The 15906-nt window shown below is 37.3% G+C and overlaps 1 protein-coding gene across 1 annotated transcript in view; it reads right to left on the reverse strand.

The window, feature by feature from the left end:
• The window catches only part of NBAS (NBAS subunit of NRZ tethering complex), a 161479-nt gene that overhangs the window by 112917 nt on the left and 32656 nt on the right, over window positions 1-15906 (reverse strand). The window contains exons 22-28 of the mRNA XM_033055335.1: window positions 7724-7807; window positions 7146-7299; window positions 4947-5132; window positions 3770-3943; window positions 2686-2819; window positions 1848-1910; window positions 1048-1170 (exon numbers count right to left, since the gene is read on the reverse strand). Coding sequence (XP_032911226.1) covers window positions 1048-1170; window positions 1848-1910; window positions 2686-2819; window positions 3770-3943; window positions 4947-5132; window positions 7146-7299; window positions 7724-7807 — 918 coding nt within the window. The remainder of the gene's footprint in view (window positions 1-1047; window positions 1171-1847; window positions 1911-2685; window positions 2820-3769; window positions 3944-4946; window positions 5133-7145; window positions 7300-7723; window positions 7808-15906) is intronic.

Raw genomic sequence — 15906 nt, forward strand, 5'->3', positions numbered from 1 at the left:
TTGTAGACAATCTCAAAGGACTAATCAATGGCATGCAATCACAGGAGAATAAAGCTCCAGTTTTATTTTGTTTCTTAAAATTGAGTGGTATTCAGATTCTTGACCCTCTGGATCTATGGATCTCTGTTTACCCACAAAGCTTCCCTGTGCTCCACCAAAACTTTTACTAGTAAAAACACTGTGATTGTTTCTTGATACTATCTTCTGCCTTTCAGATTAAAAAAAAACCTTTGTAAATTACATGAGCTAGTTACAGCTAATAGTGATTTTCTCATGTGGCATTAGCTTTTACTTTGGCAAAACAAAGGGTCTCCAACACAAGTAGAAAAATCAACATTTTTCCAACAGAGGCATTGTCTTGATCTTTGAAAAGAGTGGTTTCTAAAAGCCTTAAAAAGCTTTCAGACTACTAAAAATATAAGTACCACTCTACCATCATGGATAAACTGTTGTGCATATTTGCTTTAAATAGGAAAGAAAAATCACCCGCAGTTATAGCTTGTTTTCCCAGGATTCATAATTTTTATCTGCTTAGACCAAGAGCCATTTAAAAATTCATATACAGTTGAAAGATTTAAATGAAAGAGGAGTTAAACTAGAAAAATTTAAAGATTATACTGGGAATGTAAGTGGTAGAATCAATATCTAAAATCCATAAATTACCCTATTACAAGGATTCCAAGAAAACAAGCCAAAAAAACCAAAGAATTATTTTACAAATCCTACACCTTCAATAAATTTAAATAGGCCTTAAAGGATTCTTTTACAATATGTTAACTTTAAAGTTCATCATCCTGAAGTATTTTGCAGCCAGTGTGCACTTTAAGCTTCTTTACTTGAACATGAACATACTGAAGCAGGTTTGAAGGCAGGCAGAGATTTTTGACTGTGAACAACGCAGCCAAAACACGTTAATCATCATTTCAGCAGAAGTGTTTATGTACATTGTCCTCAGGGTGAACAGCACAGCTCCCTACTGCCACAAAGCAGGCAGGCTGATACCTCACTGCCCTTCCCTCCTCTCCCCACTCCCCCTGGAATACTAACTTGCGAGCTGTGTGCCTTGTCAGCCTAATCATCAGCTTCCGCGCCGCCTCCGCATTGTCCTTGGTGTCTTTCACAAAGGAAACCGGCTTCTGCAGCCCGTGCTTCTCCAGCAGCTCCGACACACTGCAAAGAGTCAGCCTTTTGGAACCCTGCACAGCTGCACAGCCACTGCTGCAGCAGCATGACTCCTAAAGCTCTCTCAAAATATGCACTGCAACTGCAAACAGTCTCCATAAAATTTCTTACAGTATGGATTAGCCAAAGTAGCATTACCTACATTTTTTAAAATATATCTATATTAGTAATATTGTAGGGTAAATGCATACCACCAATATCTGATGACAGATATCTGATACCTTCACAGTTTTAGTCTTTGGTCACTCAAAGCATTATAGAATGTCAAGATCAAAACAAATTCCTCACGTTAACCCTCTTCCCCCTCCCCAGAAAAACCCCACCAAAAATGCAACAAACAAAACAAAAATCCCCAAACAAACAAATTTAAAAAAAATTCCCCAACAAAGACCCCCAAAAAAACCCAAAGAAAACAGGAAAAAAAACCCAAAACACAAACCCCCAAACTTTTATTCCAAGAAAAATATCTCTAAATATTTATAATATTCAAATAGATAAAACCATTCAAAATTTCTATGTTCTGAGTATAAAAAGCATACAGATAATCCTGCTGACAATATTAAAAATATATAAATATTTTTGCTGGTTTCTTATCATAGAAAGTTCTTGGCTATGACTAGTAATTTCTGCAAGAATACACTATTTATTTCAGTAAAATTAAATACCTAAGAATTTGCTCCAGTTCATCTACTTCATCATGAAGAGTGTTAGTTTTATCGGTTTCAGGCCTGCAATGATATCACACAATTAAATACATACACACATACTCCTTATAATTTCCTCTTGCAATTTGTATTACACAAATATGAAGATAAGCAGTCTGACACACTCCTTGATTAAAATCAAATACATTTTATATATTTATAAAATATATATAAATTTTATATTTTGAATTTTTCCAAGTTGATTTGGAAATATTAAAACTGTTGGGCTTCTTGCTGTAAAGACAGTTAAAATTTAGAGTCCCTCAGTTTCCCAAGAGCAGAGGTATTCCTTGTTCCTTAGACTTTTCTCAGGCTCTCCTTCCTTCATGTAAAAGATACCGGAAGAATAGTTTGCACCTCACAGATCACAGAATATCTCCTCTTCAAGCTTTTACTTCCTTGAGCATCATTTGTCCCTCAATAGGTTTTCTATCTTCCCTCTCACACAGAGACATATTGCTGCTTTTAAGTTAAGTGCAAGATGCCACAATTGTAACAAAATCTGTAAGACTGCACTAACTTGGTCTCAATTCATCAGACTATAAAAATCTAAGAAACAACACAGAAGCAGGTCTAGGCTGCTACTTTAACTCTTGTTTTGCTGCATTAGCTGGTAGAGTATATACACATAGAAATATACAGATACACACATTACTGTCATGGCAGCTCAGAGGTGAATAGAATATCCCAGTAACTCTGTCTGCCCTTTAGTAACTTAACAACTCTTTTTAAAGCATTAATTCACAATCATATTTAATATTTCTAAAATATTTCCAAATAACCAACCAAAAATGTTTACCCATATCCTCTTTGTGGAAGGCATTCCAAAATATCATAACAGAGAGAGAGTTGGTCATCTCGCTCACAGCTATAAATACACTCCAATGCTGTAATCATAAGCTGGTCCTGATCAGGAATAATTTTTTGCTGACACTAACAAGAAAAGAAAGGACATTAGTTTTTATTTCTTGTTTCTAATTCAACTGTTAATTTATTTTGAATATAAAAAGATGTGTACTCCAAGTAAATTAATTGTCTTTGGGTGCAATTAGAATGTCTCTTGTTAACAACCTGGCAAAGTCACAACCTGAAACTTATCTTGGCTAGTTTTCTGCAGTAAAGACACTTGAAAGAACAGTGGTATGCCTTTCTGAATTTGAGAAGTAGAGAGGGTGCAGGACAGAGGGAGGCAACTGCTGCAAACATGTATCAGACTGATTTAATATGTACAAGAGTACCAACACACATAAAAGAGCTGTGGTTGTGCTTTGCTGGTTGATTTCTGTCCATACACTTAGAACATTCAATAGCATGCAAACATGTGCCTGTGTGATTTGGAATAATTATTTAAGCCATAGAAGCAGCATGAAACACACAGCAGGCAACTTCAACCCTTACTCATTGAACTCTCACCTCAAACCTAATGGCCCCACTTTATTCTTTACATTTGCTGTGAAAGGCAGGAGAGGGGGAAGCAACTTGAAATCTACTCCTAGCAAAATTCCTCAAGAAAAAATAGTGAGATCACTGAAGTCTTTCACATCCACTTTTTATAAAGGAAATATGCCAGGAATTTATTTTAAACAGGTCACCAGGAAATTACTTTGAAGAAGAATCCATTCAGTAATTTTTATTCTACTAGGCTAGAATCATTATTACATTAGTTTGACAGTCTCATCAAGGACAGTTTAGCTGCATTATATTCTATGGTAAAAAACTTTTTAATTAATGTTTTCTAAAGCATAACAAACCCTGGGCCCAAGGAAATGGGAAAAATCAGAAGGATGATTTGACTTAGATGAACTAGTTCTATTTCTGAATTAATCTCTTCAGGACAAGAATTTCCAAAGAAACCAGTATAATCAACAGAGCTCTCTACTTACAGCAGGTTTTGAATTGTGAAATATCTTCAGAGGTAGAGTCAAGTCTTCCTTTGCCAATGTTACTAAATATTCTTTAAAAAGGGCATTTGCAAGACCAGGGGACTGGTTTTCACAGCGGTGGAGAAAAGGGATCATCCACTGATAAACATTCTTCACATATTTTTCATCTGAGGACTGGAAAGCACAAAGAGTTACAGAGAGAAAATACAAGAACAGGTTCAGCTTCATTGTCCAAAACAAGCAGAAAAAGCAGAAATCAAATAGAACCTTTTTGGATCAATATGACTGAAACAGTTATCTTCACCTATCACAAATAGATCACTACATCATGAAGCACTGACACAATCTTTCTGCTACTTTCAGGGGAAACTGAGCAGAACAGAAGTAAAGCCCATTACATGAGGAAAGCCTGTCTTCCTCCTGCAGATTCAGAATGAGTTAGAGACCATGCAAGTATGTCAGAGCAGCATTACTTTCAGTAATTCAGCAGGAATGGAAGACAGAAAAACAAGTGATAAGTGGTTACATAAATCCAAAACCAAAACAAACCAAACAAAACAGAAACAAAAAACCAAACAATTAAATTTAATTTATGAGTATTCTCCTCTTTTCCTTTGGTGCTTATGTGTTCTTCAACGGAATTTAAGATCCCTGTTCCATCTCTAGCTATTTATCAACCCTTCCAAGGTCTTTTCATATTCTCAAGTGCCATACTCAAGCTCAATACAGAGACAAAAACACTCATCAATGTTTCTGGTGCAGAGGCAAATATTAAAATTGCTTGACAATATTTAAAGACACCAAAAAACATCAAAGGAACACATTCAATACTGTTGTATCTGCAGCATTATCAAGAGTTACACTGAAGATCCTTTAAAAAAGGCGAATGAAAAGGCAATTCACAGCTTTCAAAATAAGATTTATTGACATTGAGCCCTCAGTCAGGGATAAGGTGGGTCTTTGAGAAAACTGAACAAATTTAGCTTTTGTTAGGAATAAAGAAAGAAACCCTCCCACTACAACAACAACAAAAAAGGAACAGTGAAAATGTAGAATTTTTATTGAATTAAAGATGGAGGTTCATCAGAAAAATTACTGCCTTTATATACATAGAATCCAGGGTAACCTGAGTTACTGGATTTCAAGGTATACTTATTGATTTATTCAAAATACTTACATTCTTCATCAACAGTCTCAGCTTCTCAATGTCTTTCATCTCTAGAAGTTCCTTCAAAGTCAAAGTTCGATCACCATCAGTCTCATAAACCACTGTCTCAAGAGTGATCAGATTGTCACAAAGCACCTGCAGACCAGGAATGTTCCTCTCCATGCCAAGACGAACAAGGGACAGAGCACAGTCAACCTGAAAAATAATTTTAAAAAACACAGCTGTACAACTGCATGCCAAACACCAACTTCAATCTGAGTTCTGTCTGTGCATCTATTGCGTTCCCCTGTTGCTTAATAGGCAATTTGAAGTTCCTAGAAGTTCTTGTGTATATTTTGTGGACTGTATGTTCCTAAATGGATTGCCCTTCTCAGATTCATCAAGACCACATAAAATGCTTAATCTTAGGGGGATGATAGCATTATATGCTTTTAACAAAGATGCATCATATTGATGGATGTAAATTAGAATATTAGTCCTTCTGGAGATCACATGAAGCTCATCTCAATATATGGAACATGAAGAAATGCTTTAAACTAAGTCAGGTAACTGATATGCAACATGACTTTTCTAGTTGACCATGATTTAATAATTTTAATTGTTGCATTTTATGTCACAAAAACCAGTGACAATTTTTTTCCCAAGTGACAAACTACCCATATATGAAAGATTCTGTTTTGATTTCAAAGAACACAATACTGGCTGTAAGTATTCCACAAGGCAGACGTAAATACTGAAGAGCAGAATGCAATTCAATTTACATGTTACATAATCTAACTGATCCTTGGAAGTTGCTTTTATTTCCATACGTACTGATTGGTTGTTAAGATCACAGGCAAGTATCATTAAAAAGAGCCCTGGAGGAGTGCAAGCTCATAGAATAGAAAAACTCACTCATCAGAACTAACCTATAGTGATACTTCCAGTGATGAGCTCTGTTATGTGCAATGCTTATCTTTATCTCACAGAGCTTCAAAACACTTTCAACATACAAAGAAAATCAAGCAGAAATAAGCAGCATGGTAGTCCCACAGACATGCAATATACAGTAATTTCACGAATACAAGCTGCACCATTTTGACTAAAATTTTGCTCCCAAACCAGAAATGCGGCTAATACTCAGGAGTGGCTAATATGTAAATAATTTTCTGACATTTACAACCTCAGAAGTGCCTGCCAGAGAGCCAAGCTGAGCAGCTGCAAAGTCGGCATTTTGCGATTGTTACAAATTGCTACTCTGTTGCGCCGCGGGTGGAGCCTGGTTGCCTGCAGGCAGCACGGGGGGCGGGGAGAGAGGCGGGAGAGCTCTCTTTCCTCCTCTGCCACAGCCCGGGGCAGAGACGGGGGGCCCTGCGCCGCCATTGCCGCGGCTCGGGGAGGCGGCGGGGGGCTCCGTCCCTGCCTGCCACCACGGGGCAGCGCCGGGCCGTGGTGACCGAGCCCAGTGGCAGCAGTGGCTGGCCCCCAGTGGTCCCGCCAAGCGGCAGCGCCGGGCTGGGCTACCTGGTCCCATAGGCAGCCCCAAGCAGGCTGAGCCTGCACAGCCCGAGCCGAGCCAGTAAACCCCGCCCTGCTGCGGCTCTGTTACTAATTGGCAACTTTGTTGCACGCGGGTCCTCGCTGCAAACGACAGAGCGGCTCATACTCGGGTGCGGCTTATTTATGGACAAAGAACGAAATATTTGCCAACACCCAGAGATGTGGTTTATACTCAGTGCACTGTAACTGCCAGAAATTTCATGACGAAATCATGACAGTACCATTTATTGACATAAGTGACACGTGTGACTAACAGATATCAATATATGTGCCATACGCCTGCCAATACACACACAGTAGCATCTGACAGGAAATAAAACAATCCCAACATGCTGTGCACAACTTTCCCTCCCTTACAAACATAAAATGCAATGGTAAACACTTCTCATTATAAAAGACCTACTGTTTGCTATGGTAAACCAAATGAAGCAGAATCTACTAGCTTCCTTACTCATTTCTATGGATTAATTATTTGGCTGAGTAAACTTTAGAGCAAGCCTAATAAGTACAATGCAAAACTAAAATCAAGTACTTCAAAAGCCATAATGAAGTTGAGACAGAGTGTACATTACTGAGGAAAAAGCGTCTTATTAATATGCAGTACAACTGTTAAGGATCCTGTTGAAGAAGGCAGCTCAGCCACCATCATTTCCTCACTGCTATTCTCACCTGCATTGCATATTCTTCAATTTCCTGTGCTCTGCTCAAATACCAATCAGTGGCGAGATCTACAGAAAGGTCAGTAGTCCTGTACTTCAATAACTCAGGCTGTGTTTCATACAAAAACTGGCCTTCATCTTGCAAAGTTGGTTCAATAACCATCCTTTAAAAAAAAAAAGTATATGTTTAAGTATATATTTGTTTACCAATATTTTTATCAGCCTTTTTCCTAAAACTTCTGAAAGAAAATGATAAGATCAACCTAAAACAGTGAGTGTTAGTTTTTGTCAGCAAAGGAACTACTAACAGATTTTGAACAGGACATAGATCATGAAAGAAAGAATCCCCTCTACTGAACTAGTAAGAGATTTCAAACATGTGACAGATCACGAAAGGAAGAACGCTGTCTATGGAAGATGTGGGTTTGCACAACCTCTTGTTTTCCATTTCCTCAGTCAGTCTCCCTAAGAAAGCTGAAAACACAAGTTAGTGTGCACAAAAATAATAAGTGAATCTTACTGGGTCAATTCCACATTTTAATAATTAGTAAATAAATTCTTTATAATTTTGCTTTTATATATACTTACCTGCATTCTGGTTTTTCACACCAGTCTTCTTCACGATGTTTCTGCTCATTCCAAGGAAGAATTTTCAACGTCCCCTTCCTGTAGCTGGTATGACAAAAAAGAGAAGCTTTACATAATTTTATGTCTTTTTAATTTGTTATGGCACTCAATTAATAGAATACAAAGCATACAAAAATATTTCAGTGAATTTGTAATAAGCTTGTTAGTCAATTACAGTATCAATTATTTAAGATTCATTACTTCTTAATGCAGCTTTGCAAGTGTGGTTTTGCTTGTATGCTATCCATACAAACCCATATTCTACCTACACTATTAAAAAGCAAATAAAAAAAGATTTATAAATTATTTTACTGACCGTGCTTTAAACAAAGGAAATAACTCACTATATGCTCTGAGAGTTTTCACCATTTCACACTAAGTATTCTGACTTCATAAGCTGTCACGAAAGACTGAAATGAGTAAAAACCTATGATATTCACAACTTGAAAAAAATTACAATTGTTCAAATTTTAGCACACATCCTCATATTGAAACTGCATATACTCTGCTGTGCTGATATTCTCAAGTTTAATGTGAGTTTCTGACCACAAACTTCTACAGTGAAATATCCTCTAAATACTGAGGTTGAAGAAAAAAAAAACCCGTTTAAGATGCAGGTTAAGAACATCGTGGATTATTACTACAATGATTAGTTATGGTTTGGTGTAGAAGGCTAGCTGTTTATGCAGCATAAAGTACTAGAAAACCATGTCAAGCTATGCAGAACATAAACCAGTGGGGAAGAGAAGAACTTTATAGATTCTGGCACTTGTAGAAATAAGAAACAAACCATGTACAAAGTAGAGACATTAGAGTTGCAGCATACCGGAACAATAAGCTATTTTAAATTTAATTCATTTTCTCCTGACCTTGAAAATAAACAGCAACAGCAATACTACACAGACAATCCCTATTTATAAACTAACAACTGACACAATCTTCTCATCCCTTGAAGAGCAGCACTGTAACTCAGTAGTTTAAAAATAAACACAACTCCAACCAACAAATCAATTTCACAATATAGTAAGAGTCGAAACAATAAACTAAAAATCAGTAACTCCATCTCATTTAGCAACAGCCATTAAACTCCCTGAACAAAGGAAGGCATGCTCATAACCCTGCCCCATACACAAACACATCTCACCCAGAAGGCTAGTCACTCTTTTCTTTCCCTCCTCTGTGCATTAGCAAACAATACCTTGTGTTTTAACACAGTCATTCCAACCCCCCAAATTATACATGCTGAAGTAATCCAACAGTAAAATGGTAGAGGCAGGTATGCAGATTATATTAGTCAAACAAATGAAAACTGCTAATTCCTGTGTCAGAACTGTAGCAACATCTGCTTTCAATTCCAGTTCATCTGAACAAGATACTCCATGGCTATCTTTATAATAATGCACCATGTAGCAACATCATTAAAAAATAATTCATAGAGAAAACTCCAAACTAACATGTGTGGTATAAAGAGGAATAAAGTCACTTCCTTGTTTTTGAAAGATTCATCATCAGCCCACACATTCTGGGGATAAGGGATGATAGAGTTGCTTAGACCTTAAACAACATAATTTACTAATAATTTAATGTTCAAAAATTACTTCATAAACTAAATTAATATAGCCATATTTCAAATGTCCAACATGATAATGTTATTATGGAAGGCTCAGTTTGTAGTGAAAAAAATTCTCTTTATCAGCTGAAATGGCAAATACCAGAAAAGCCAAAGTGTGATTAATACTGTCTTCCAAAATATAAAATCAGGACAGTACAAGCAGGACTTGATATTTCAGCTGATAATGCTCTCCTTTTCTGTGTTCTACTTAATAGAAAAGAAAGCAGAACAAGATTTGTCTAAGACAATTTCATCTCTTAGCAAATTTTTTCCATTCATTTCCCAGTAGGCTTAAGAAGACATGTCAAGGGGATATTGCTTGGTTGGTTATTTTGTTTGGGGAAGCAGGGGGGTGTGATTGCAGGGAAAAGACTGGGGGTAAAATTAAAGAAAAATGGAAAGTTACAGACATAGCTGTAACACCATGGAAATTACAGAGGAAAATGCAGTTGCTCCTCCTGATTTCCCCCACACAACACAAGCCAACAGGCCTAAATGAAGGGTGGAGCAGAGCGCAGACACCATGGCCAGGCTCAGCTGAAATCCTTACAGAGGAGGGAGTATTTTTTATCTGGTAAATCATAGAGCAGCTAAAGCTCAAAGGAGATAAAGGAAGATGTCTTGCTGTTGAATCACCAGCTGAGGCAAAACTATTCTCCTTGGACTGCTGCATATTCCCATCCCAAAGTTTTATCAGATACTATACCAACGTTCCCTGCCTCCAAGGTGCCTGCAAAGTACCTCCAACCCTCACTGAATAGGTATAAAAGTATGTACTTTTGTACTAATTTCTTCCCTTAAATGTAAAGAAATAGTATAAAAGTTAGGAGGTATAACAGTATATACTTTTATACTAATTTCTTCACGAAAATGTAATGAAATAGTATAAACGTTAAGAACAGGCAGAAGTCAGGAAAGACTCCATTGTAACTTCTGGGGTCTGAACCTGTCTTCTCCCCCACAGGGATGCCCACTAGGTCAGAACCATGTTCCATGCACACTCAATAAGTATCTCAAGGAACTTTTGTTAGGGAGTAGAGCTTGTTGTATTATGTAATGCATATTACTTTGAATACATTTTTGCAGTCAGATACCACCAGCAATCCTTGACCCTTAACCTGTCACAACTTTCTTAATAAAGAGTGTTATTCCATTAACTGTAAGCCTGAGTCTTCCAAGGGGGCTGGCAGCCACTGGCAGTGGGGAACACACTTGAATAAAGGTGTGGAAACCCAGGAGGGGTCTCTGGCACAGAACTGCCCCCCAACCTAGCACCACTCCATGAAGAGTCCCCATAATGGGACGCTGCCAGACTGGTCTGGCACAAGGGTCTCGGAATAATCAAACATAAAGGGTTGAGGAGACCTGTTTTCATATGACAGGGGACTTGTTTGGTTGGTTGGGTCTGGACTTTTTGTTCATGTTGTTCTTTTGGGAGGAATTAGGCGGGTTTGGTTTTTTTTTCTAATATTAACACATTAATTCTTAATGTGGGGAAAAAAAAGGAGCTTTTATACAGCAAAGGGCAGACAAGAGTTTCATTTCAGAAGCAGTTTCAAATGTCAGCAAAACTATAGCAGAACTACTAAGACAGAATAACTTTAAGAGCAGATTTTCAGGTAACAACTCCAATTTCACATTACAGATAGCTTTTTCCTCCAACATTAGCTCACATACTAATGTCTCAACTATTACTCTGTCTCCAAAATTTGTAATGCATTTTGTTAAAATTATTTTATGTAGTCAAGTCCTACAGGTCCATTTGAGATTATTTCTTTATTAGTAAAACAATAAAATAAAAATTGCTTTTTGATAAACTACAGGAGTAAGAAGAAATTCAGCTGTTGGCAAGGACCAGATGGCAACAGAAGCTCTAAAAGTAGTCTGAAGGCCTGAGCAGTTTCAGAGGCTGAAAAATAACAAAGCAAAGAATTTGCACTAAATCCTGCCCTTCCCTTAGTCTCATTCCTTCACACTGCTCCACTAAGAACAGCCCAAAGAGTACCAAGGAACCTGTAAAACAAGGTCTGACCCTCTCTGCCAGTTTCTCTCACTCACCTCTTGGCTGAGTCCCCATCCCTGGAAGGTATTTAAAAGGCATGAGGAGGTGTCATTTAAGAACATGGTTCAGAGGTGACCTTGGCAATGTTAGGTTTGAAGTTGGACTCAATCTTAAGGGTCTTTTCCAACATAAACTATTCCATTACTCTACTAAAGAGAACACAAACTGTGCCCCTAACCCTCTCTTTCAAAATCTGTCTCCTACAAGAGTGGCTGATGCATTTACCTGACTGTGGAGCAACTGAGGAGACACACAGAAATTACAGCAAGACCTGTTAAGAAAATTGCAGCACATGTCACTCATTATATTTACTCTGAAAGCAAAGTCTTGTTCCCAGCAGTCACTTGCACTTCCGTGACTTTCTTAAGAGCATCCCACCTTAATAAATCTTCCTATCTAATCTCAGAAGCCCAAAAGAAACTTCAGGGAAATTTTCTTTGGTTTGGCTGCTCCTCCAGTGGTTGCTTTGGTTGTTACTAAGAGAAAGAAGTCATGCAAAATAGTAAGGAAAGAGGCACTTAAACTTCAACATTCTCCTCCTTAGACTAACAAATTATTAAAAGAGAAAATTACTACAAATAAACAAAGACAAATGTTGAGAATGCAAATTTAAAACCACCCTGCATGAATGAGATCTGAATGACAAGGAACCAAGTCATCTCAAAACACACATACACAATCCTAATGCTACAATCCTTCCATATGAGATTAGAAGGGAAAAAGAAAAGAAAAAAAAAGACACAAGAAAAGGGGAAGAAATCTACTGACCCAAGCCTGTACTGTCAAATACCATATTGACCACATTCTTCATAATTTTGCTGTCACATCCAGCATACTTGCCACAGATGTGGTGAACATGCAGGACATATTGTTCCAATTAAGAAGCCATTTCTTTACAGATTCAATAGCACAAAAGGTTTATAATTAAAGTTGGCAAAACTTGCATATTTTTAACTGACTTACATATCAATATGAATTACATGTTTCTAACCTCCAATTATTCTTAACTTAGTTGAGTTACTTTGCTGACTCTGATAAACAATTATTATACATAAAAATTTTAATTTTTATGCAAGCAAGTATTACTCACCCTGGTCTAAAGTCAGTTACTAGCAAATGCTTCTTTTTGCAAACATGCAATCACCCCATAGCCCTAGCTATTTTCAGAAAATAATCTGCATTTTCCTCTTCCCATCTAAAAATTCATCCTTTCTTTGCTATCCCTGTAACACAAAAGCTACTTGGGGTTGCTCTTAAATTCCAACTGCTTCAAATATCATTTTTTTTAACAGACTTTAAAATAGAATCCTTTCCAAATAGCAGAAGTAATGAATTACATACAGACTGTTTTAAAAATCATTTCCCCAACATCCCATGTTTATAGTGTCAACTGAAGTAGGAGGTTTACTGCTCAAAAAAAAGCAATGATTAAGGAAGATCTTGCCCAATTCAAGTTACCTGGCTCTCCCCTCTGTGAAAGTCGCTTTCCTTCCCACTTTCCCTGCAACTCCAAAATCCATCAAGTGATGAAGCAATGTGCAACTCTGTCTCTCTGCCTGTTTTCTCAAAAGGGCACAATAAAAATAAAGGTGAAAAGTACAGAGACAAGCAAGATGATTGACTAGAGGCAAGAAGTGTATGATGTCCCTTTTCTAAATGCCAGAGCAAACTGAAGAATCCTAGAAGAAAGAAACAATATGCCAAGACTGATACCATGTTGTTCATGTTATCATTTCACTTAAACAGGAAATCATATTTCACTGTACTTATTTCCTACAATGGCATATATACTGGTAAGACTGGGCCTCCTTTGCAATAAAGAGCAGATACTGTTTTACACAACATGTAGCTAAGCTGTTAACTACCTGCTGCATGGCACAGAAGACAAACCACCATGTACTTGGGTTCAAAAATAGAATGAATTCCTGGAATAAAGTCATGTGAAAGTTTACTACATATAGAAAAAACACAGTTGAGGATATTTGAGCCATGTATTTCTCACTAGAGAAACTTCAAGAAAATGTTGCAGTGTGCTTGCCCGTACCTATTTTCCTCTCCTGAAAACTGCTGTTGGTCATTTGCTCTCTGGCCAAATCTAAGACCAATGTCATGTTTCAGCACAAGGTTCTGCAGCAGTGAAACCTACAGCTGTCCAGACACCTCAATTCCAGAAATGCTAAAAGCATACTTCAGAAGTCTTTTACAAAAGCTTATTAACAGACCTCACTGTGAAACACTAAGGAAAAGTTTTTTTTATTTCATGGGAAAAAATCACCATGCAGTGCAATCTTGACTGCAAAATGTGTACCTCTATCTTTTTTCCCTTCTGACAGCAGAAAAAGTTAAATATTTTAAGTCAAGTATATGGATAAGCCATGGAAAATACTTTTTAAAGTATTTTCTGCTCTAGCTCCATTTGCCTCTTTAAAAGTATTCAGGTCCACAACTGGAGTATGTTGAGAAAGGAATTTCAGATTTTTTAATTCTCACCAAGAACCAAGCAGCATTCAGAAACCATCTTCTCTAAATGATTAAAGAAAACACCACCAAAAAAGATACAGGTGTGAGATTTTTCATCCTAGTAGAAATCAGCATTTATGTAAAATAATTGTTAACAAGTAATTTTCTTGGTGAGCTCAGAACACACATATCCTAGCAGAACCCATAGCACTCAGAGCCGATCCCTAACTCCATTCACCTTCTCAACAGTAATAAAATATGTAACTCCCTCTTGCCCCCTACATGATTGTATGCAACTGTCCTTACTATCTCTTCTCATTCTGAAGAGTTAATAAAAACTCTTGTATTTGAAATTTAATACTGGAATAAACCAGTCTTGACAAAAGCAAAGGATGAGACACGCCTGTATCTAAGCCCTTTATACAGGCAAAGCTAAGAACACTGTTTATCTCAACATTTATCACAGGGTTTGTTCTTAACTGATACTCATGCTTTAGCACAGACTATTTTTTTTCCTTAGATTTCTATTGTCAGTAATTTCAGTGACTCATGCAGAAACAGAAGGTAACAAAACTCTGGAAAAGTAGTTGTTAAAATGGAAGCAAGTCTGTTGAGAAAGACTTCAGGTGTCAAAATACCATGGCAGTCTGCAAAAAAACATGCATACAGATGAGACAAAAAGATACAGGCCTGAAAAGAGACAGAACTCCCATTTTTCTACAGTGCTTTTGTTTAAAACACCTGTAGAGCAAATCCAGCTGAACGGGGGCACATCAGCACCTCCACACACATTCTGCCTGCACACCAGAGCTAGCAGGGCTGAAGTGGTGAATTCAGCACGCACAGGCAGCTGCTGTATATGCAGTGTACACTGTGCTACTGGATCCAGAGTTCATTCTCCTTGTGCTACACAACTCTGCAGGCTTGTTCTTGTAACTGAAATCCCACAGAGATCAGAGACATGTGCAGGTTAAGTCTGCATTCCTATGCACTTGGAATTCCAGACACAGTGACAGATCACTGTAGTCACTAAGGCAGGTGGCTTTCTTTCCCAACTAAAGAAACCATCAGTAGTGCCCTCCTATAACTGTACACAAATATTAGCATGGCTTTGAGGTATTTTTTATTTTTTCCTGAGCCACTGTTTCTCCCCCACCCTTTACACTTCTCTCTTTTCAACATTAGAATAAATATGATTGGAATCCAGTAAACTGACTGATTATGGAGGTATTCAACTCTATTTCTTCAAAAAGAGCTGACTTTTCCTGTATTGCTCTTTTCACTCTATTGTTTACGTTGGCTTGGCAATTCTTCCTATTCTTCTCTTTGACAAAAGAAGTCCATGCTATTGTATTGTAGTTTCTATATCCTACCAACTGCATGTATTGAAATCTGCAGATTATTTTTCCCTCCAAGGACAGGCTTTCAAAAGAGGAAGGTCTAACTCAGTTTTAAGGTCAGATTCCAATTTTCTCCATTACCAATACACACTGTGTGGGTTTACTTTTTTTTTCCATTTTAAGCATTTCATACAACAGGCCTGTCTCCAGGACTCTTCAAGTTGAAAATGCATACTATTTTTATTTAAATCTTTTCCCTTGTAAACTTTGCATCCACATTGCATGCAAAGTGCAATTTTCCCCAACACATTTACGAAACAGTATCTTTTTGGTGAAAGACATTGATGTTTTCAGAAGTAGGTTTGGGGCATCTTGGAAGTAGATTAATCTTTGCTTTGTCTTCTTTAATTATGTCTCCCTGTTAGAAGCACTCATTAATTGCTTATCTGGAAATCTGTTTGTAACATACATAAAATAACTAAAATATTCTATTTTAATTTGATTAGAAACTCATTTTTCCAAAAATGTCTTTTGGAAAAGACATTTGTGTCTTTTCAGCAACAGGGAAATCAACGTAACTTTCTGTTTCTCTGCAATTCTTATGTCTCTGAAACAGTTTTGTTACGTCACAATTATTCCATAGCTGAGGATGAAATATAAGAAATGCATC

The sequence above is a fragment of the Catharus ustulatus genome, chromosome 3, assembly GCF_009819885.2.
Source record: "Catharus ustulatus isolate bCatUst1 chromosome 3, bCatUst1.pri.v2, whole genome shotgun sequence".
NCBI classification, from domain to species: Eukaryota; Metazoa; Chordata; class Aves; order Passeriformes; family Turdidae; genus Catharus; species Catharus ustulatus.